Source organism: Astatotilapia calliptera, chromosome 1 (genome assembly GCF_900246225.1).
Source record: "Astatotilapia calliptera chromosome 1, fAstCal1.2, whole genome shotgun sequence".
NCBI lineage: Eukaryota > Metazoa > Chordata > Actinopteri > Cichliformes > Cichlidae > Astatotilapia > Astatotilapia calliptera.
Genome location: NC_039302.1, coordinates 13666533 through 13690122, shown reverse-complemented (window position 1 = coordinate 13690122; position 23590 = coordinate 13666533). Strand labels below are relative to the sequence as shown.

Below are 23590 nucleotides of genomic sequence, written 5' to 3'. Positions count from 1 at the left end.
TTTACCATTTGCCAGTGTTAGAATATTTGCATGTGTGTGGGTTATTAATTTTGGCAGGACTTTTTTGTTGTTATCAAGTTTTTACATGGTCACCATATAAAACAACATTTCTATCACAAATTAACTGCTACATGGAGCCTGACCAATACAAATTTTAAGACCTATTCCAAAACAGATATTTAACTATTTAAAAATTCAATATACTGTTGTTGTTTTTTCTTTCAGCCACACAAAACCGATTTCCTTAACACATGTTACATGTAGTCATCTATGAGGTCTTTCTCAAAAATATTATTTTCCAATTTAATTAAATAACAACGGTAATGACTTTATCATTTTAGTTCTACCTCTGCTGGAATATGATAGGAACTGGCCAAAAAGCCACACAACAAAATAACTACCAATTAAAAACTATATAAAGGACATTTTTGTGATGAAAGAAGAACTTGCCAAACACGGTAATTACTGATAAAGTAAAATTCATTATGGCCACAGCAATTCCAGTCCTTCAGTTAGTCCATTTGGGGAAAAGAAAAAAAAAGGGCAAAAAGGCATCTCACAACTACATTAACACACTGATCTGACATGTTTCCACCAGATATAAAGTGCTTTTTGAACAATCTTTGGGAGAGTACGCACTATGGATATAGCACATTTACCAGCAGACAAACATTTCAGTTAACTCATTAAGAAAACTAACATCCTGCATTACAGCTGTGGCAGAGGAGATGGTGGTGACCTCTGCTTTCAAGAGGCAAAAGCAAAGGTCACGAGAAGCTGTAAAAGAAAGCCCACTAATGCAAGCTGCAGTTTTTCAATACTCTTTTTTTTTTTTTTTTTAAATACACAAAGATGGAGAAATCTCAAGAAATCCAGATGTTATTCTGACAAGAAGGTGAATCAAGAATAAAACCAGCATGTTTGGGGTGTTATATATAGATGGGGGTGGTATACATTGCTCCCCTTACCATGAGGCATTCAAAAAATGTTGGAGATCCTAGTAAAGCAGGCGTTGGCTTTAAGATGACTTTTGTTTCCACAGCAACAACTCATTCCTTAGGCTTTGTGATACTGCCTCTATTGAAACTGGATGTCATCGAAAAATTCACTAACATGTAGTTAACTCTATCAACTGAAGAAAACCTCGCTTCTTTGGTATTTCCTCTTTAAAAGAAGAGGCAGGCACTCCTAATTTAAAGATCCTGTGAAAGCAACTTGGTGTCTCTCATCCAGACAGACACTAACACTCAGGGATTACTTTGTGTCGGATCATGCCGGAACTGCACCCTCCCTGTGTTGCAGATCCTCCTAACTTACAAATTAGGCACTGAAACACTCTTCTAAAAATTACCACCTGAGCGGAGTCACAGCAAAGACATCAAAAGGCCTCATTCCATGTGAGATGAAGTCCACTGAGATTTTACTATGCTATATGCTGCACATTTTCAATGAGCAAAGTTACTTATGGAACAAAGAGTTTGGCTTAAACAGAAATTATAAAGTTGTCTTAACATTTTTTAGCAGACTAGCCAATAAAATAAAAGCCTTCTAAATTAATCTCAGAAAGGTGTCCAACACTTGACTGGACATCTTTGTTTACGCCAAACACCTCTGGTTGATGGAAGGAAGATTTGCTGAGAGTTCTTGGTCCCATCTGGCTGGTGCAGTCATTTTAGACTGAATGCAGACCAAGGCTTCCAACACCTTTGTCTTGGATCAAGCAATCTAAAAGAAAACCTGGCTGGGGAAAAAGAACAGGCTTTGTCCTCTTGCTTTCCCACCTACATATCCATGAGATCACAGATTCAGCAAGGTCCTGCAGATGGATTCAAAGTACTACAGTCACCTTTAAACAGGCAGGCTCAGACTCAAGTTTTTATGGCATATTTCGAACCACTGAAACTCAATTTCTATCCACTTGTCTAAAGATATCAAGAAATAATATATAACAAAACTAGATTAAATTATGTTAGTAATAAAAATATAAAGAAGTAGCATAGCCTGACTACATCAAATATGTCTAGTAAAGGATTTGGAGGACGGATAGAAACATTGTAGATACTCCATGATTTATTTCTTTAACACCATTTAAAATTCACTTTAATAGGTTTCCTGCATTTATGCTGAATGAATAGACATTAAATGTTACCGTAGCATGCCAATCAGAATTAGCTACAGTTTTATATAAAGTGACCAGATAACAATGACCATCTCAAGTTACCAGAGACTCTGGTAATGTGTTTGCAACATATTTCTCAAATATTAAATCAATGAGTTAATTTATCAGGTTTTAATTCTTATACACTGTAGATAAACATGTTTATGCTTCAAACGTAACTTTCATCCAGCACTGTACACTAATCAAAGAAGGTGAATCCGAATTCCTATTATGGATTGCATTGTCAGATGTTAAACGAACAGGTCATCAGTGGGAGTGGACAGAAACCATTTGAGAAAGACTAAATTTTGCTTCATTTTCCACTGGAGTCTCTGAACAGTGGCCACAGGAACTTGACTTGGAGTAACACTCTCAAGCACAGGTTGAGCATGCTTTAAAGAGATCTGTGTCACAAGCAAGTCTCCTATCAGAAAATGAAAAGGGTTTGGGGTTGTTGTTGTTGTTTTTTTAATTGCTAGTCTAGCTGTGTAAACAAACAAAAAAAAACATGATTTTGTTTACACAGCTAGACTAGCTGAAGAACAACAACCGACAAATACCAAAGAGACTAAATGCTGGCTTGTTTGTAGGAGGGAATGCATGGATTAGTGTCAGTTAAACCCTGTGCTAATTTTAACCTTTTGATTTCCTACATGCAAAGTCAACAAACACTCAAGGTTATGGCTGTCGAAGAAATTCTACCATATAAAACATTACTTGTGTAGCCTCCTGTGCTTTGTTAACTGTTCGTTTCTCTCAGCCTCCCCAGACATGCAAGCACATTACGAAGGCATGACACATCTTCACCACGAGGTCTAACCGTGGTTGTTTGTCTATCCAAACTGGTCGTTCTGAAAGTAATAGAAAATACCGATCCAAGGTGTCTGCTACATTCTTTATATGGAGGGCCATCTACCCGTGTACTGTTCTGTCCACATCAATGTCCTTCTCTGTGGCTGGTTGTATCATAGGGAAAGCATAACACACTGAGTGACCATCTATTTGCAGCGTTTATCAAATGCTTTCTGTATCATACCGTTAGAGTAAAACCAAAGCTCGTTTTAGTCTTTTCATACTTACAAATTTTGGTTTGCGGTCTCCGTCATCGGTGTATGACGAAGTGGAGCCCTTCTTCTTTTGAGATTTACTGTCCCGTCCGGTGGTGGATTCAAACCGCTGACTGTAACTCTCCATGATGACCCAATGACTTCTACACCAGCTGACAGCTACTGAAGACCTAAACCTTTTATTGCATGCAACGTTAGCAGACGACAGAAGAGCTAGAGGACCACACAAAGGAAAATGCTTAGCACATAACAACACTAGGTCCACTAAGCGTTTTTAATGTTTAGTGCTCAGTCTCACCTGTCCGTTTAGCTAGCTAGCCAGGTTTACAATACTATCATTCACCGGTGACTTGACTTAGCGCTAATCCAATTTATTGACTGTCACGTAATGCTCTACTTTCCGTTAACTAAAAAAATGCGCCTTAAACGTAACAATTTTCCCGGAGACTTACAAAATTCACCCGAACATTAACTGAAAGCCATACAGTCATTACGAGTTTCAGCAGAAGCGTTAGGTGGGTAAAATTAAGATACTTTTTTTGACAGACCCGCGCAATGCTTACGTCAGCTTCCCATGTTTAATCCAACCAATAGCAATCACGGAACCGCAAACGGTGACTCGAGTCATAGTTTAGAGGGAGTTGATTGGCTGCCTGAAGTGTCAGTCAATCCTACTTCAGTTTTAGGGTTGTTCGTTTTATTCAGCCAGTATCTCCTGTGCGATAGGTTTTGTGTGTAGGTCTTACTTGCATCCAAGATTTTCTCTCTGTATTAGATAGATATATTAGATTCAGTTTGCCAAGTGACAGTTTTTCTCTTATAGAAATATTAAACAGAAAGTGACAGGCGATAATGACAGGTTGCTTAAATATAATTTCTTAATTAAATGGGTAAAATAACTCAGTATAAATGCACACATATAAATAGAATAAAATAAAGGTCTTTAAATCAGTTTAGTAGGCTACAACCGCCTTTTTTTTATTTAGTTGGCCAAACCCAGGCTTTATTTTAGTGATGTATGGTCTAGTTTAAATGACCTAATTAGAGGATTAGAAATTAGTGTATCAGAGGGACATCTCAGGTTGAGTGCTTTGGAGACAGAGAGGAAAAGCTGAGATAGTTTAGACTTGCAGAGAATGGATACTGGATGCACTGGACAAATGATGCTGAAGCTGGAGCTGCGAGGCAGGAGGAAAAGACCAAAGAGAAGATTCATGGATGTAGTAAAAGATAACATGCTGAGATTTGGTGTGACAGAGGAGGATGTTAGAGACAGGGTAGTATGCAGGCAGAGCTGATGGAGTTTCTGTGGCGAACCCTCATAGCTAAGGAAAACATTAGCAATAAAAAAAAAGTAATAATCGTCCACATTTTTCCACATCCTATGATGTAGGATGTCCAGGATTCAAGAAATTGTTTATCTATCATGGAATAAAGTTCAGTCAGAAGTCGATGATCACAGTAAAATGAGGGTGTTTTATATTGTTGCTTGTTTGTCTCTTTGATTTCCACTGTAAAAGCAAGCTAAACCCACTGTTCAATCCCAAACATCTTGTATGATGCAAACAGCAACACGGTAACGTGATGCAACTACCAGAAACTTTTGCACGCTTCTCAAGTGCTCTCCTCAAACCTACAGTTTGATCCCTGAACACATACAGTATCAGGGAGAGTTCCTCAACATGAAGCATTAAAAGTTTTTTGTGCCCCCTGTTAGTGAAACTCATAAATTATAGAAAACAGTAATAGTTCAGACTATTGACAGTAAACTGCAGGATATTAAAGATTGCTCCTGGTGGATGCCAACTGTAAACTGCTGTATACCTCATGTTGTTATTCAGTAGTTATGCGTGTGGAACTCGTACCCTTGAGGACAATTGTGTTACATAACCAAATGATGGCAATAGGATAAAAAGCCACAAGTGGTATTAACCTTTCCCTCTGTCTGTGTTCCTGCCTCCAGACTGCTAGGACCATGCTCATCCTCTGCAAATCCATAGAAGTGGAGTCACATGACAATTAGACAGGCTTAACCTCCTGACTGTTGCAGTTTGATTGATGTTGTTCTCAGAAAGCATGTCTCACAGACATCAAAATCAGAAAAATAAGAACACAAAGATGCAGTACAGCTCAGCCTTTATATTTCAAGCATTAGTCTTGGCCAACTTGAGCAGTGATTCAGTACAATTATGCTCTAATTATTATTTTGTTAGTCTGCAATCATGCAGTGTGCCGGACCAAATTCACACTCATAGGTAGATCGCATAAATCCAGAGATACACCGGCATGTGATTTAGAAGAAACATATTTGGTATGCACATTATAATTTTCAGAATTTTTTTGTTTTTTGTTTTTCCAAGGCTAAAAGTGGAGTCAGACGTCACCATTAAATGAAACCTTCAGCTATGAAATTAAATTGGACCTTCTTTCAATTCAAGCTCTTGAAATCTTGTTATCTTGAAAGACCTTTATTCCTTCAATCCCTGGAGGGCTGTCTGCATGACTGCCAGCAATGTGTTAACACTCTTCATCTAGCCAAACACAAGCCTTATGGCATTATGCCTCGCTAATCCTCTCAGACAATGAGAGATCGAGTCTTCCAAGTTGGTCAAAGAATAGCCACAGGGATATATAATCAAAAGCCCCAAATGCCAAATAATATAAATTTTGAATTTTCCTTGTACTGATAACGCAGCTGATCTGTTTAAATCATCATACCACACACAGCAAATCTGACTGAATGGGTTTGTTTTTTTGTGCTTTTTGATTGAATTACATACTTTAATAGTGTGAGCATTTCAATTCTACATTGACATTGCTTTTTCTTGTATTTGCTTTTTTTTAAAGGTAGAGTTCATATTAACACGTCTGATTGTGATAAACAGCTTCAAGGATTATCAGTAAAAAGGTGATTTAGGTAGAAATATATTTATATTTGTAAATGTTTAAGATATTTTCAACAAAGAATGACAATTGACACAAATTAAATCTCATATCAAAGTCAGAGGTTATAGGGATGCAAAGAACCAGTGCTGAATACTGCATAGAATTTGAGAACTTCACAACTATCACAATGACACAGGGGCTCAGACCTAATAAGGGTAAATTTATCCTCACCATGAAGCTTTGTTAGTGGAGCAGACCATTTCTATGTTTCACATTGAAAGCAGCTTTAAATGTTGTTACAACGTCTGCACGGAGAGTTGGCCGTTCTTTAACTTTTCAGTGTGCATATACTGCCATCTTGTGGTTTCAATTAGATGGCACCACTGGCCCTAGGTTTCAGAGATAATCAAAGTGGTGGTGGTTTCCATAAGTCTTTTTTCCGTTTGTTAATTAACAAATGTTATACAGTAGTTTAAATACACAAGAAAACAAATAGATATCAGCATTCAGAAACACTCACATTTTCCATGTCTACAGAGAGTGTCTCTGTGCCTGAAAAATAAATTAGGTTTAAGCCTGCACATTATGTGTCCACCAAGCTATTCAGGCAAATTCTTCTTGCATAACTCCTTAAGTGATTTTGTTTATCCTGGAAATTTATAATAACTATGCATCAGTGATTTTAAGATTTTTTTCATAACATGTTTTATTTCAGAGTAGTCAGGGAAGCAACATCCAAAATACACATGTATGTGTTTTTCCCCCCGTTTGCTTTGTTTACTGGACTTTTAGACAATTTAGCCGAATGAGATCATGCCTCAAATTCGTGAAAAAGAGTAGAGGTTTCACCTGAGCCTTAAGCAGAAAAGGATAAAGCATGAACAAGTTAATGGTCGAGCACCACTTAAATGATATGGAATACCCTTACTGCTCAAAAAATAAAGCTGCTCTACGTTCCACACTCAACACCCAACTGATTCAGTGACTCATTACTGCAAGTCATTGAACCGATTGGGTGAACTTAATAAAGTGGCTGTGGATCAGCCAATCACATGGCAGGCAAATGGCCTTCACAGTCATCAGATCTCAGTCCAGTAGAGCACCTTTGGGATGTGGTGGAATGGGAGATTGACATTATGGATGTGCAGCCAACGAATCTAACACAAACTAATGTAAGTGATTTATCTGTTAGGTAATTTTACAATACAGACTATTTTCTTGACATTTGTTCTTCTATATAGCCTGAAGATTATTAATGAAGGACTTACATATCATTCCTATCTTAAAAAGTATAAGAAAAAGCAATAATTATTAGTAATTAAAAGCATTTTCTGATCAATGGGCTGTGCAATGATTTAGTATCAAATGTCATCTTTAAAAATATTTTTAAATGGTTTGCACTTATTTAGATAATACATGATTTTTATTTTCAGACATAAAAATTCCAAAAACATGTAATGCAGTACCAATTAATTTAATGTAAGAAATCTGCTGGAGATGATCCTTCTTGTTCAAACTAATTTTGCTGCCACCTCGTATCTTATTTCTTACAAAATGTCATATCGGACCCACTGAGACCTTATTAATATTCCCACAAAGTACTGCCCACAGCTTGAACATCATAGGCCTTATGAAGAGGCCACTTTTCTTCATCATGTGGTTTTACTGCATGGTTGATTAGTATATGGCTGAGTCTGAGTCCCTTTCATCAAACCTGTAACAGCAGTAGTCGGTTGCATCCAGGAACAGCTGATGCATGCTTGCTGTGTGTCTCCAGTATTACTCTGAAGTTTGTAGAGGTTTGTATGTGGACACACATACACACAGTTAACTCAGCACTGTCCAGGAACGGTGTAAGGAACTCCACCTATTCCTTCTCCCATGGTTGTGTTCACCAACCCCAAAATTATTGGATATAAAGTCATACTTAAAATTACATTTATATCTGCATACGCTCACTGGCCACTTCATTAATTATACATTGCTAGAATAAGATGTGTACATTGTGGTAGTAAGTGGACATGATAGGCAACAACACTAAGGTAGGATGTGGTGTTATAATGGGTGTTATAATGGGTCACTATCAGCCAAGGTTTCGGGTGAACCTACTGTGAGACCTTGCCCCCACCCTATCATGTGACTTACTGAAATCAAATGACTAAAATGTGAGTGGGCGTTAAGGCATCTGAGAAGGGATCTCAAAACTGGCAGACAGTTGGTGTCCTAAGCCACGCCCTCTGTTCAAAGATGGTCGTTCACAGTGGACGTAGATGGCTTCTTTCACGCCTCTTTCAAACTATCTTCTCTGTCCAAAATATGAATGTCCAAAATGTTACACCTCTCGGATGAGAGGTGAAACGTCTACAAGAAACTTAAAGAACTCCAAAATGCTTTTCTTTCCTTAGATTACTATGACCTGAATGACTAAGAACCTTCTCACAGACAAAAATCAAGACTCATCAGACCAAGCAACGTTTATGTTTCTGGTGTTTCTTCAGTTTTGGTAAGCCCGTGTGAACTGTAGCCTCAGTTTACTGTTCTTAGCTGACAGGAGTGATGTGTTACGGAGTGAGAGGTCCTCTTCTGCATAAGTCTTGTAATGAGTGATTATTTTAATTAATGTTTCAGCTTAAAGCTGTCTAGTCATTGTCCTCTGACCTCTGGCATCAACAAAACGCATTTACCAAAAGAACTGCTGCTCACTGGTTAGTTTCTATTTTATTTAGTTTTTTTAAAAAAAAAATTATTATTATTATTTGCTGGAGCCAAAGTCACTTTAATATTCTGATGCTCAGTTTAAATGTCAGGAGATTATCTTAACCGTGTCTACGTACCTAAATGCATCGCTGCTGAATAAGATATCTGCTACAGCGGGCAACTGAACAGGTGTACCTAATAAGGTGACCAGAGTCTATATTCCCCTAAAGTTGATTCTGTTCATAGCGTTTTCAGTGGGAGAAACGTTTCATCACTCATCCAAGTGACCTTTTCGGTCTCATCTAACAGCAGGTTTCTCCAGGCTTATAAACAGTATATTTGCATAATGACTGAAACTAGCATCACTGAAGGAACAATGGGCTGGGAGGTCAGTTCCTTGATCGTTAATACGCATGTCTTAGAGTCTATATTGTTTGTCATACTTCTTTTAAACGGATGTCCTTTAAACTGAATGACAAGTAGATTTTGCTTTATCATATGAAAAAAAATTATATAAACGCTATTTAGACCCTCACGGCACTCCGTACTTGTACAGTGTCATTGTGTGACGTATGTACCGTAGAGTCGTTCAGTACTGATATTAGCGAGCTTTGTCTGGAGCAGAATATGAATTACAGGACGAGATAGCTGTTATTCCAGTGAACCCACTTTAAAACTCTTGGTGTCCTTATTGCTCCATCAGCAGTTTGGAAGCACAATGACCGATGTGACAGATTCCCTGACCAAAGAGGGCTGGTAGGTAGCATGTGAGCTAATTTCAAAGAGCTAGCTAGTACTACTAATACAACTACCACTACTACTACTCTTTGATGTTTTCTAAAAACACTATTTAGCGTACTTATAACTTAAAATTAAAGTACAAGGTTTACCTTAACACTTTGGATTTCTGTGTGTTTTTGCAACGTAATTAGTTGTGCTGGAGGCTGGCTAGCAAACTAGCGAGATAAATGACGCTAGCTATGCAATACACACTTAGCATGCAATTATTACAGCGTAGTGTGGCGCTGCATTTTGCATGAACAAACAGTGATAACGTCATATGCAGGGCCAATCAAATAAATCTGAGGCTCATATTAAAGTTAATATAGTTAAAACATGCAGTGCTTTTAAAACTCAGAACATCCCAGCAGCAGTTTGCAGTAGCTAGACATAAGTGCTAGCATTTAGCCACATGCAGCTTCTAAACACTTACTGCTTCAGGTTTTTCTTACTTAATTGTTATCCCTTCTAGAGTCTTATATGTATTTAACAGAGATGAATAATAACTGTTCTGTCCGTAATGTGCAGATAAACTAATTTAAAAGTGGTCCCGAGGTTGTTTACGTTTGTTGTCATGCACACCATCTGATCAGATCAAAGAGGCTGTGAACGTAACTCATGATAAAAAGAAAACAGATTTCTTCTGCTGTTTCTTCTCATATATTCAGTTTAGTTTTGGGAAGGAGGTGAGTTCGTTATCTGAATCAGTTTATTGCTAAACTGCGCGAATTGTAAAACAGTCTTGAAGCAAGCAGTTTATAAACTTCTGTGATACTGAACTATGAATTAACTGTAATAGAGTAGAATTGTAATTGCATTGTGTTGATTAGATGGGAGAGTTAATTTGACTTGTCATGTTTTGCTGTTTGAGTAGAGTTGTTTAGTTTATGTACTGTTTATATCTTACAGTAAAATTACTTTGAGTTTCTCCCTTGTCACAAGGGGTCAGCACTAACGTGATTATAGTTTACTAAACTAAAACTAGATGCAAAACCCCCCAATTTAGTTATGTAAAATAAAGATTTAAAGAAAGACTTAAAAATGAAACTAACTAAAATCATTTGAGAACTTGCAAAATTAAAATAAATAAAAATACAGAGGCTTTGATGAATGTTTTTATAGAGACACTCTGTCTAAAAGTCTGTGACACAGTTACTTTCAAAAAGTTCTGTTTTTAGTAGTAATACGTGTACTGATTTTCCTAAACCTCGCCTCTGACATATGCCGTCCATATAATAACAACCTTATGGAACACTGAAACTAATAAAAACATATCTAAAGCCAAACATTTGCAGACAACACAAACTAAACTGAAACAAGAAAACGCACTATGGGAAGTAATTGAAACTAAACTTAGTTAAAAACAAAAAGTAAAAATGAAATAAAAATAAAAACAAATGAGAAAATACAAAAATACAACTGTGGTCCCTGCAGCAGATATCTCCACATGTTTGATTTGGCAGAGTTTTAACTGGGGTTCCCATCCTGACTCCCCCCCCAAAGGAGATTATTTATTAATCTTAATATGTATGACATTTAGAATAAGTATTAGCATACAAACACACAACAATTTATGGAGTTATGGAGACGCTTGACATCACAGTAAATAAATAAATACAGCATTACCTCCACATAGGGCTGGGCGATATGACCCAAAATTCATATCTCGATATTTTTTAGCTGGATGGCGATATAAGATATATATCTCGATATTTTTTTTTTAAGCCATAAAGTAAGAACAAAAAGAGAGTTCTTAGTCAAAGCTGTGTCCCAGATGTCACACAGGCACTTTTATTAACATACAGCACAGATGTACATGAAAAATTACTCAAAATTAAATTATGAGCATTCATTAAATAATCATGCTCCATAAATAAAAGAAAACAAGGTTGTTTTTGTGCTAAACAAAGAGCTCACAATTGTGCAGTCAAAATATAAACTAAAAGACGCTGAGCGTAATAACAAAGACAGATTTCACAGCTGCTCTGTTCCCAAGTTTTGCTGTGTGACTGACAGCCTGGAGTTTGAAATCCGCTTCATAACCACGTCTCTTACAGGTGCCATTTATGGTCCTTATACACACGCAATACGGTAATATTACGTTGATGCACAGTACGTATCACTCCGCGAAGCTCCTCGGTAGCCGTAATGCGCCGACAACCTATCAAGCGGTACAGCTCCGTAGCTGACCAAAGTCGTACTCAAACATTTTGACAGATTGCTGAGCGCCGTGTACCACATAAAATCGGTTCGCGGCCATCAAGCACAACCAGAATTCATACATAAGGCGCGCTATCAACTTTTGAGAGAATGAAAGGATTTTAGGGTTAGCTCGTTAGCGCGGTTAGCTCGTTAACACGTTGACGCCGTCCAGCCCCACGCATGGGGCGATGCGCAGTAACTCGTTAACGGAGATTTGCCGTGTCCGTCTTGTCGCTGCCTGCACGTGAAGCGATGGGGGAGGAGGGGGAGTTGTCTTCAGTGAAGGCGAGGCGGAGTAACGTTGCGTAGAGACAAAAGTGGACGAAAGAGAGGCAAACTTGCGGCTCCACAACTATAATTATAACGTAACATAGACTATATCGATATAAAGGATATTGTCACATCTTATATCTCGTATAAAAATATATCGATATGTTTTAAAAACTCGATATATCGCCCAGCTCTACCTCCACATGCGTGTTATAAATTTGACCAAACTAAAAAAAAAAGATTAAAACCAAAGACGTTACCATTTGCATTTTATTTTTAATATCAGTCTTTTTTAAGAGAAAAATGTCCGCTAAAATGCAGTTTTTATTTTTTCAGTCAAGTATTTGTCGCCGTCTTTAGATAAGTTTTAGTTGATTATAATAACAGTCTGTTTAAACATGTTGAAATGAGACTGTCTGAAGCCTTTCCCAGCTTCACTTGTATTCTCTGCTCTGTTTTTCATCTTGCAGGTACCTCAGTGATGAAGGCATAGCAGAACTGAAAGGATCCGCTGAGAAAATAACACATAGTGACATAATTCGTATTGCGCTTGATGTAAGTGCAACACAAACACATATACAGAATGTTTTTACTGTGTAACACCTTGCCTTGAGTTTTAGAGTTTAAGGAAAATCACCATCATTGTACTAAAAGTTGGCATTTTTTTTAACTAGTTTGGTTAGACACTACTAGTTTTTGTTAGATACTACTAGTTTATCAAACATAATAACAGAAACATGCATAAATATCTGCCAAACAAGTGAATCTAAGTAAACCTGTTGTAGTTACTCTATGCAGAACCATTCACTCATGTTATTCTATTCATCCCTAAAAGGCACCTTTCTGAGCCAGAAATAACTCATCCTTTTCCCTCTTCAATCACTCAATGACTGCCCTCTCAAATTATATCATCAATCATCATGAAACCAGGAATCTATTCATTTTAATAGTATGAAATGAATGTGGGTATTTGAATTATCTGTTAATTATAATTGTGTATTTAAAAAAAGAATTTTTTTCATTTGATACGCAGCTAAACAAAATGAAAATGTTTAAAGAGGAACCATAAACATTCATATAGGGTTCTTCTCCTAGAATGACAAAGATGCTACAGACCTGACCTGCAGTATCGAACGAGTCGAGAACGCACAGTCAGTGCATTTACTGCAGAAACACTGACCTTTAAGGTTTAGCATGGAGTGCTGCGGAAAGGTCTCACACTGTACTTTTAGATATTACTGCATACCTGGTTTAATCAACTTGTAGTAAATTTAGAGTGGTACTTGTAGGGGCTTAAAGTTATTAACATTGTCAGACTAGGCATAAAAATAAATTGGAGCCACTGATGATTTGCTAGCAAAATGGTGCATTTAATTGTATCTTAATTAGAGAGATATTTTGCTACTCTGGCTGCTTTTTTTGGTTTTACCTGGAGCGCTTATTTTGTTCAGACATATTGTTTTCTGCGGTAAAAAGTGGTTGTAAAATTGGTTTGGGAGGCAGACACATTTGTAGTTTTAATGTTGATCTCTTATGGTTTGGAGGAAAAATGAAATCCTCTTTAAAAAATACAATTCTGTTAAAAAGCTAGGTTAAATAAAGTGGTGATTGGATTTAAAAAGCAATGAGCTCCAATCCTGATTCTTGTATATCAAAATTACTCCATACATTGGCGCATATACTGGTTTTACTGTTTTACTGCAATAGTGCACAGTTGCACTCTCTCCACCATGTGGAGTGAGATTACAAAAAGTGAGATTACATCTGATTGAATAGTTAAAAATGTGTTTTGTTGTTTTTGTTTCACATGTGCATTGTTTCATTACATGAATATATGATTATTATATATATTCTAATAAAGCAGCTTTTGTTTTGCAGACTGATCTTAGAACTGTTGGGCGAAAATATCTACCATCTGATATCAACAGTGGAAGAACTGAGAAGGTGAGTGGCATACATATTGCTACAACTCTGTGGCAGTGCTTAATTTATGAAACTCTATTACAAATGATGAGCTGGAGCCACTGTTGAAAGGAAACTTTAGAACTGCAGTTTTCATTATTGCCACTAGATGTCCCTAGCACACTAACAAATGTAGGTCAAGAAACCACTTCTTTGCCCATGAAAGTAAAATCGAGCAAATGGAGGGGGGAAAAAACCCAAATATCAAAACATGTAATTTTATGTGCATTTACCTCCTCTTCCCTTCAGACTCCGAATATGATACACCCCATTATACCCTGGTAATGCACTCTGCCTTGTACATATAATGCATAAATTGCGCTGTATTGCACTATACACTTTTTGTATGTAGTATTGAATGTAGATAGGATTTACACATATCTTTTCCCAGGTGTAGAAATCAAACTTTGTGCGAAGAGTCCTTACAAAAGCATTCAACAACAGTGGTCGCTGTAGCTCTAAATGTAAGCCTTGAGGCTATTTTGAGGAATAAATAAACCTGTGCTGACTTAAGTATGCCACAGGGAAAGAGGTATTGTTTTTTTTTTTTTTTTTTGCCTTAAAAATTGGAGTAATCCTCAATACATACTGAAAACTCCTAGAGGGTTTTTCAGTATTTCGCTGTAATCCTCCTCCGCACATGCAGATTTGCCTTTCAAGCCACCTCTTTTTTTATTTATTTATTTATTTTTCTGTCTTTTGCACATGGCCAGTTGGAGGGTCCATGTGTCCTCCAGGTGCAGAAGGTGAGAAACATCTCAGCTCCTAAAGACCACGAGGAGTCCCAGGGCGCGCCGCGAATGCTGCGCCTGCAAATGACAGATGGGCACACCACCTGTGTTGGACTGGAGTTCAAACATCTGTCTAAGATCAGGTATTACAGTTTTGTTGCATTTAAAAATAACAGGCTGTAGTGTAATGTAAATATCTGTGAAAGGGGTATAAATGGTTAAAAAAAATCCTACATTTTTTTTATTTGTCTCATATTTAAAAATGGATAATGTAAAAGCTGCTTTTCTGTTTGCTGCATAGATGCAAATCGGGGGCATTCAGCTGGTTTCTCATATTTTGCAAACACATTCTGCACACACCCTGCTCCTTCACCTCCCTGTCAACATTCTCACCCCACCACATGTCTGAATTTTCCCTTTATCTGCAATTTCCTCGCCGTGGCAGCTGATCTAACAATTCTTAGCCTTAATTACATCTCCATCCAAGCTACCGTGGCCTTGGTGACTGCTGCCATGGTGACTAGCCAGTCTGTACAGGTGGAGTGGCCAGAATGTGGGCCTTGACTTCCTGATGGGAAGAGAGGAGAGAACAGAACAAATCCCCCCTTTATGAGCGGCACACACACACTGGCTAGCAACAGCGCCGGTTAGTGTTTCTTATGAAAGTGTCCGCTTTAGTGTGCGTGAGGCCATAAGTGAGAGGCAAAGAAGGATGAGCTGGATTACAGGACTGTTCAGTGTGCGAGACAGTGATGTAGTACAGAGAGATGACAATTAAGTAGCGACACTGAGGGTGAATAGTGCATTTGTATGTGATTGAATCAAGGATGACTGCCGTCTTATTCCTGTATTTGCTGCTATCATGTGAACTTCTATCATGATAGCAGCAGAAGCATCTATCCCAGAGGTTTGGAGTGAAATCCCTAATTGTTGCTTTGGCATCCGGCATCAGTAGCTGGAAATCCCTCTAAGTCCCTGTGCTTTCCTAATGAGAGAGGCAGAGGCCTTATCAGGCCTGATGAGATAGAGGGGCTTTTAATTTACCATGAGGATGGGTGAGCAGCTGGGATTATTAATAGTCTCTCCTAGCCTTGCCACCCATCTGCTGGCAATGCTCCATGTCATTTATAAAGTGGCATGGGTAACGAAATAGGGTGTGAGACTTGGTATATGCAGTAAACCCACACATATATTTAAAATTTAATAGCTTTTTAAAAAGAAATGTATAGAAATATATCATTCATACTGCGTTTCAGTCTTAATATTTTGTTTTCTCTATTACTATTTTTTATTTTATTTTGTTTTTCAGTTTTAACACCCCACCAGGAACAAAGGTGAAGCTTCTTGGTACAGTCCAGGTTAAAAATGGTCTTTTACTGCTTGACGATTCAAAAATCTCTGTCCTTGGAGGAGAGGTTGATCACATGGTGGAGAAGTGGGAACTACAAAGGGTGAGGGTCAATATTTTAATGACGGATCAGCCACTCTGGCTAAAAAGATAAAAGTCATATTTTAGTAATCATTTTAAATGTGTAATAAAGGCCTCTGCTACGCCATCATTAGCTGTTGCTGAGGTTGTATTTATCTGAGTTTTGTATTTAAAAAAAAAAAAAAGGGGTACCTTTATCCTTCATCCTGCAGAGTCTGGCCAAACACAGCAGGAGTAACATTGGAGCAGAAGGCGGACCTCCTCCCTTCGTGCCATTTGGTCAGGTGAGGAAGAACATTTCATAGTTCACTTAAAAAGCAAAACATCCAAAATTATATTTTAAAAAAATGTTTCTAAGAAGAACAAAAACCAGAAAGAATAACATAAAAATTGAACAAAATTAATACAGACAGGAACATTAATATGAAATGATACTTCAGCAGTGATTTAATGGAAGCCAGGCAGTAGTGAATAGCAGTAACCTCATAAATGTATGCAAGGAACTAAACACAGATCTGGCGCCAGGAGTGTCCCTATCTTGGCAATGTTCTCTCTGATCTTTTGGAACAATTACGCCTTCATGAATCTTTAAAATGTTTGATCGCTGTGTGTGTAATAAAGCAGAATTAAAAATCAAACTGTCCTGTGGCAGGTTATCTCCCGCCAGCAACATGAGGCTTAAATGTTGCATTTTTGTTAAAATAAAAAGCTCTAGTAATTGATGTAAAAGGGCAGCTGAGATTAAGCGTTGTGAACATGAAAAGCAGATCGTCAAGGTAACCACTAATAATTAGATGCTTTATTTGCTAACGTTTTTCTTTTTTTTAACGACTATTATTATACACAGAATACTTAAAGCTTTAAAAAAGACTGAGTCTGAGTCTCGGCTAGGATCACAGCTTCCAAGTGAATGCATTGGTATCAGCTTCACACTTGGATTTTGGGATTTTCCTTCCAGATTTGCTCAAGCTTTGTAAAGTTTTATGACAGGGGAGCATTTGGGACTTATTTAACAGCCTCTAGATCTTCTGCGTAACTGTATTTACTAATGCGGGGTCATTCCAGGACTTGGTGTTGAGTAAGTCTGCTTTGGGTCGCTTTAGATTGCTCTGTTCCAAGGTATTTGGCGCTGGAAAGCAAATGTGTGTGCTTGCGCTTTGCTTGGATCTATGTTCTGTCAGTTGAGTCAGTTTTACTTATTCTGGTTGCTTCTACTCAGAGGCGCTCTCACAGCACGGAGCTTCTACCATCATGCTTCACAGCAGGAATGTTTTTAAAAGTGTAGTTGTGGTGTGTTTCTACCAGACATTTTCCAGTCAGAAGAATTTAGTTTACATGGCATTAGACGGTAGACTTTTTGTCTTTTTACCTCAAGCTCTGAGTTCAAAACAGTTTTACTTACATGATGATCCTAATGATATTAATGCAGATAGATTTCCTGTTGTCTGCTAGTCATTCTCAAATCCTTTTGTTTTTGTGCCTCTTCTTTGGCTAACAGAAAATTACTGAACTTAAAAATAGTAAACTGTCCTCACTGGAAGGTGAGTTATTATGTGAGCGATAACTAAATAAGACAGAAATCCAGGCCTTCATCATTTTCACATAAGCATAATCTTGTTACTATGACGAATATCATTTTTAATACAACCTGTTATGTTAGATACCCACAAATAGTCGTAGGGTTTGATTTTTATTGAAACAAAGAGTGGCTGAACCTAGTCAAAAGTAAATATCATTGCTCCGGTCATTTGCTGGCCTGTGTGACTAAATCATCACTTGGTGCAGTCGAGGAACAGCTACAGGAAGTGATGAGTTCCATCTCATTGGCACCGAGCCACCATCTGTAATTGTTTTGAAATTAAATACAGTTCACAGTCAAGTTTGAGAAAAACCAGATGAATTCATCTGGTTCTAGTTTGAGTCCATGAAATGTGCAAACTGTCAAGCGCACTAATTTCTGTACTTAAGAGAGCGTACACGAGTGATGATCTCTGCAGCCTTGTTCTCGCTCTCCCTGTAGAAGTGTGCAAGGAAGGATGAAGTGGATAGCCGAGAACTGGACCAGAGGAAGACCCTGCAGACTCACACTGTGGTCAAAAGCACTGACGAGAACGACGAGTTTGAAAAGCAGCGGACTGCGGCTATTGCTGAGGTGGCCAAGACCAAAGAGGTATCCAAACCTTTATCACTTGTTAGCTTTTCAGTTGTTAATTTTCGGGACCAGTGTTTTTGCCATGCGGGCAAAATTTGCTGCTTTATCGATTGCACGTCCTGCACAAGTGACTTAATTTGGCCTCAATTTAAAAATATACGCTCTTTATCGGCATTCACCTCAACCTTAATTGCCTTTGACAGTTGTGTAACTCTTCAAATTAAAAGTCATAATTACGTTGCCATTTGCAGAGTTCTGTTTCTTTTATTGTATTTTTCTCTTTGTCCAACCCTGCAGCTCTATTGATCCTAATGTTGTTTCCTTGTCAGGGCCCCCGCACATTTGGCGGTGGAGGAAATGCAGGCGGCAATTTATCCAATGCTGCCTCCTCCTCCCGGAGCCGAGAGTCTTACCAGCAGAGGAGACGGGAGGACCGGGCTGAAAGAACAGAAAGCAGACAAGATGGAAACTACAGAGAGCTGGTGAGAACACAAACTATAATCCAACACCCTCCACACACACACACACACACACACACACAAAAACGTTGTTGAAATAATGGCTTTACCTCACATTACTGAAGTCCCAATTCACTGTAACAAAGCAATTTAAAGGCTCAAACTTGCTCTGTGTTCTTCTGTGGTTTCTTTAGTCTGGGTTGAAGTCTTATTTCATGGTTCACAGATTGGGTGAGGCATCGGTTATAATATTGTGGAGATGTAAATGGATTGGAACCCTGGTGAGGTTTTCCAATCAAGTGGCAGTCCATTTGTCTTGCTTTTTGTTGTGTCCTGCCAGTTTCTCTAGTCTGAAGGGTTTGGGTTGAAGACATTAATAGGACAGAACGTAAAATTGTAGTGTTTGACGAGGGAGAAGTGTTTGCGATCGTTTCCAACACCAACAGGCTCTCACAGGTAAAACAGAATTTAAAAGGGAGCTCCTGGGTGCGTCACACTAAACGTCTGCATTTATAACCTCGTAATTGTACTTATAATTATCATATGCATGTAATCTTCCTCTGATTTCCATACAACAAATATATTTCCTGTCATTTGTTGGGTAGGTTGACGAACGCGCTCTGAGGCACATCATGGAGATGGGCTTTAACAGAGAAGCTGCTCGACAGGCTCTGATGGACAATAATAACAACCTTGAAGTGGCACTGAACAGCCTACTGACTGGATCTTCTGGTAGCAGACCTGGCCCTGCGGCTGCAGAGTCTAACAAGCCACAACCCAGAGGTATACACACAAACACACACATACACACACACAGCCCCAGATGCACCTTTAGCCCACTTTGGCTGCATAACAATTTATGTCTGCAGAGCAAGCAGAGCCAGATTGAGGTTGGAGGAGTGATGTGGAGGTTCTTTAAATGCAATGAAAATCACCGGCAGCCTAGTTAAAGGTCCTTTGTGGCAGGGTTTTTTTTTGTTGCAGTTACCAGAAATTGCAGGCACACACTTTATTGCGCTTTTCAAAAGCACACCTTAAGGTTTTAGATGGAAATTCTGTTTTAAATGCAGTCATTGCTTTGTGTCTGTTTCATTAGTGAAAATCAACCTGTTTTACCTTGAAACTTGCCCAATCACACTGAATTACTTAGATATTCTTTTTTCAAACCAGCTACTGGTACAGTTTACTCTAAAGCTATTTTAAATGTACAACACAAACTCATTAAAAGTAAATTCAGTTGAGTTCTCACGTGCAGGCTAATGCAGATAAAGTCACATACTTTATGTAGATGCAGGAGACCACAAAGTGTGCACATTCAAACTGATCGATTTAATCTTTGTCAAAATAATGTTTTGTTTTTTTTCGCTGTGTTTTCTTCAGGCAGAGGAAAGGGAAGAGGCAGGTCCAGAAATGAAGATGATCAAGAGGGAGCAGGAGGAAGACCATCTGGACCGAGCACATTGTTTGACTTTCTGGAATCCAAAATGGGTGTTTTCTCCATTGATGGTGGGTTATATTCCAAGCTGTGGAATAGTGTATTTTTTTTCTTTTTAATCATTTTGGAAAAGAGAGAGACAAAGTGTAAGGGACATAGATGTGTGCAACTTCCAACCCAGTTCCTGTGTAGTGATGACTTATGGGAGGGCCTCTGGGAGAGCACACAAATTAAAGCAAAAGTATGGCTGATGTTTGTAGCACCTTTTGAAGCCAGTTCTTTAGGAGGAATCTACTGATTTCTAACTGAGCCTTGATTAGACTGAGACAGATGGCTGTTGTCAGGTCAGAAAAACTAAGACATATTTCTGACAACAAGACATCAGCACTGGTCTGAAATACCAACCAAGCACTTGTTAGTATTCCCTCCACTATTTTTCCCATTATTGTTTTGCCATACTTCTTAATACAGCTGATCTTTTCTTGTTTGCTTTTATCAGAGCCAAAGAGCCAGGCTCCACAGAGACATCACGAAAACAAAGGAAATTTCCACAACTCAGACTATCACACCAAAGACGCACCTCAGACCAAGTTCTCCTCGCATAATGACCATAGGCAACAAAGGAATGACAGACCGCCTCGCTTTCACAGGGACACTGATTTTCCCAAACCTGGCCAGGAGCCTCTCTCTAATTGTACAACCCCCCAAACGTCAGGCCAAGCCCAGCAGTGGAAGGGCCAGGAGAGGTGGTCACGAGGGATGTCCGATAGATCGCAAACTGACAAGAAAGAGATGCGTGACGATCAGATTTTTCCTTCTTCCTTCGTGTCTGCTTCCACTCATTCAAAAGACCTTCAGCAGCAGGTGGAGTTTAGTGGATCTTACAACCAACGGTCCAGAAATGGAGATGGTGGTGGGAATATGTCAGCGGCGTCTCATAGAAGAGGGGCACCCACATCAAAACTTAGCAATTTGGCGGGAAGTGAAGCGAACGGAAAAGGAAATAAACGTGTAGACAGAAATGAAGACTTCAACAACAGCAGGAGGAAGGGGAAGATGGAGAGGGCAAATTTGGATCACCCTGAGCGACAAAGGGATAGTGGGCCAGCAAACTTTAACTCAAAGGGAGGAGGCTCCGAAGTGGGGTCATCACAGAGTTCTTATATACCAACAGGAGATCCTTCTCATTTCCAAAATGGCGTTATAGAACACAAAAGAACTGGGCCGATCAAACCACAAACCTCGTCTTGTCCACCGAACAGGGAGCCGCCGCCCCCAAAGAGAAACAATGCTAATAACCCAGGGTCTAAAAGAAGGGGAGGTCAAGGCAAAGGACAAGGTCCTCGAGGATCAGAAAGGGGTCATATTTCTGAACACATGTGGAAACCTGGAGATGAGTGTCTGGCACTTTACTGGGAAGACAGTAAGGTGCGTCATCCCTACATGTATGAGACAGCAATAGTTAATGATTGTTGAAAACTGCTGTGTTTAAGATGTTTTCTTTTTCTTTGGCTGAGCGCTGGTTTGACAGTTAAAGTTGTTTAAAATTCTAAAAATGAATCTGCGGGATTCGTTTTGTATTGACAGTGCCTTTGATTTGTTTTTCAAAGGTTTGTATTTGAGAGTAATGAGATTTCTGTTTTTTTCTGTCTGGTTGTGTGTGTGAAGTTCTACCATGCCAGAATAGATGCCGTTCATCCATCTGGCTCCACGGCTGTGGTTGTATTTAGCGATTATGGAAATTGTGAAGAGGTCCTCCTGAATAACATCAAACCTCTTGATGCTGATGTCATGGTAAGAAAATAGGGAAACATCCATCAAACTCAGAACTTGTTGGTTCATAGTAAATGAAAGCTACTAATTAAACTGCGATCAAGTGAGGTGAGGAAAGGTGATAAAATATGAATGAGTTCTAGGTGGATTACTCACAGTAACACATCACAACTGTATCAAATGTACAATGGCAGGAGGAAGATGATGGTTACTATGACAGTTCACTAGAGTTTCGCCGCGGGGGAGACGGCCAGCCTAGACGCACGCGACCCACGCAGCAGTACTACCAGCCGCCCAGGGCACGAGATTGATGTTTCTGCATTTACACGGGCAGGTAAATAAATGAGCAAGCATGTATTTTCTTTTCACTGGTGTTTAAGCACAAACCATGAATGTGTTTTATATAAAATAAATTAGAATTTCCCATTCATTTCTTTTATTTGTGGTGGTGGGAATCTTGAATTTTGTAATAGATATGGAAAATTCAAGACTTTTATTTCAGTCACAGCTGTAAAACATCTGTTTATTTTGAAGTTGTGTGGTCATGAGATATTTTGTGAGATTCCCCAAATACAATAACGTTTGTTATATCACATAATCTGTTAACCAAACAAATTATAACTTTGTTGTCTTTTGCTTCATCCATCAGTGTGCGTGTCCCTCATCCTTCCACGTTCTGCAACAATCCAGAGTGCTTCCTGAATTTTTAAGTGTCCCGATGGGCTTGGGCATACAGGACTTTTAAAAGGGCTCGCACATCATGCAACAATAAAATAAAATAAAAAAACACAAAACAAAACAACAAAAAAAAATCAACTGACATGAGCTCCGGTTTATTTTGTCAAGGACATATCTACTGTACATGTTGTGAAGATTTGTTAAATGGCTGCTTCAGAATAAACAGTTATTATTAGTATGTAGCAGATCTGTTTTAATGCGTTTTGCTTTTAATTATTCAATTTTAATGATGAATAAACTAATGCAGAGGTGGAAAGGAAACTTCTCCGGGGTCCTTGGATTCATTTTGACTCCGTCAATTAATTTTAGCTGAGCTTCTAAGTTAACTCGAGTTTGGGCTATTTGATGACTTGGTAATTTTTTTCAAACCTACCCTAGCAAATTTGCAAGTTGTTGTCTTACAGCTTACCTTGCCTCTGACATTTTCTCCTCTGCGAGTCCAGAGCAAGCAGCTCAGGCTAATTTGTTGTGTTCTGTGAAGCAAATCCAAATGGTAAGACAATCTCTCCCTGCTGTAATAGAGATGGTCACACTGCAGAGATATCATTTTGCACATTACAAAAGGGGACTGTACCTAGCTCTTCAAGCACTGCGCACACTCTGCTGGCTGTTTATGGACTCGAGCAGTGTGGGAGACACGTTTTGCACATGAAGAAATAATCTCCACCTTCTGCTCCAGTTTCACTCATACCAGCAGTGGGGGATAAATGGACAATTCACCAGGGTTCAGCAGAAAGGTCACCGTGTTATTCTGTATCACTAGTCCAAAGGGTTTGCTTTATTTTCCAACTGAGGCGCCAGGCAAGCATAGATGAATAATTAACAGCTGGTAATATGGAAACCTATCCACCA

At 38.7% G+C, this 23590-nt stretch overlaps 2 protein-coding genes across 11 annotated transcripts in view; one reads left to right on the top strand and one right to left on the bottom strand.

Moving 5' to 3' along the window:
• Positions 1 to 3802, bottom strand: part of LOC113020887 (protein diaphanous homolog 3) — a 175155-nt gene extending 171353 nt beyond the window's left edge. For 7 of the 10 annotated variants that reach the window (XM_026165174.1, XM_026165235.1, XM_026165217.1 and 4 more), the window contains exons 1-2: positions 3524 to 3802; positions 3239 to 3438 (exon numbers count right to left, since the gene is read on the bottom strand). In XM_026165174.1, coding sequence (XP_026020959.1) covers positions 3239 to 3352 — 114 coding nt within the window. In that variant the 5' untranslated portion in view covers positions 3353 to 3438; positions 3524 to 3802. The remainder of the gene's footprint in view (positions 1 to 3238; positions 3439 to 3523) is intronic. The other 3 variants (XM_026165183.1, XM_026165192.1, XM_026165201.1) reach the window with 3 other exon arrangements.
• A 5538-nt stretch (positions 3803 to 9340) lies between these two features.
• tdrd3 (tudor domain containing 3) lies at positions 9341 to 22920 on the top strand. The gene is made up of 14 exons (XM_026165160.1): positions 9341 to 9564; positions 12531 to 12615; positions 13939 to 14004; positions 14736 to 14896; positions 16063 to 16204; positions 16395 to 16466; positions 18203 to 18352; positions 18664 to 18816; positions 19398 to 19575; positions 20173 to 20298; positions 20727 to 21655; positions 21896 to 22021; positions 22195 to 22334; positions 22650 to 22920. Exons 1-13 carry the CDS (start codon positions 9527 to 9529, stop codon positions 22309 to 22311), a joined length of 2343 nt encoding a protein of 780 aa, XP_026020945.1. The 5' UTR covers positions 9341 to 9526; the 3' UTR covers positions 22312 to 22334; positions 22650 to 22920.
• Positions 22921 to 23590: the final 670 nt, after the last annotated feature.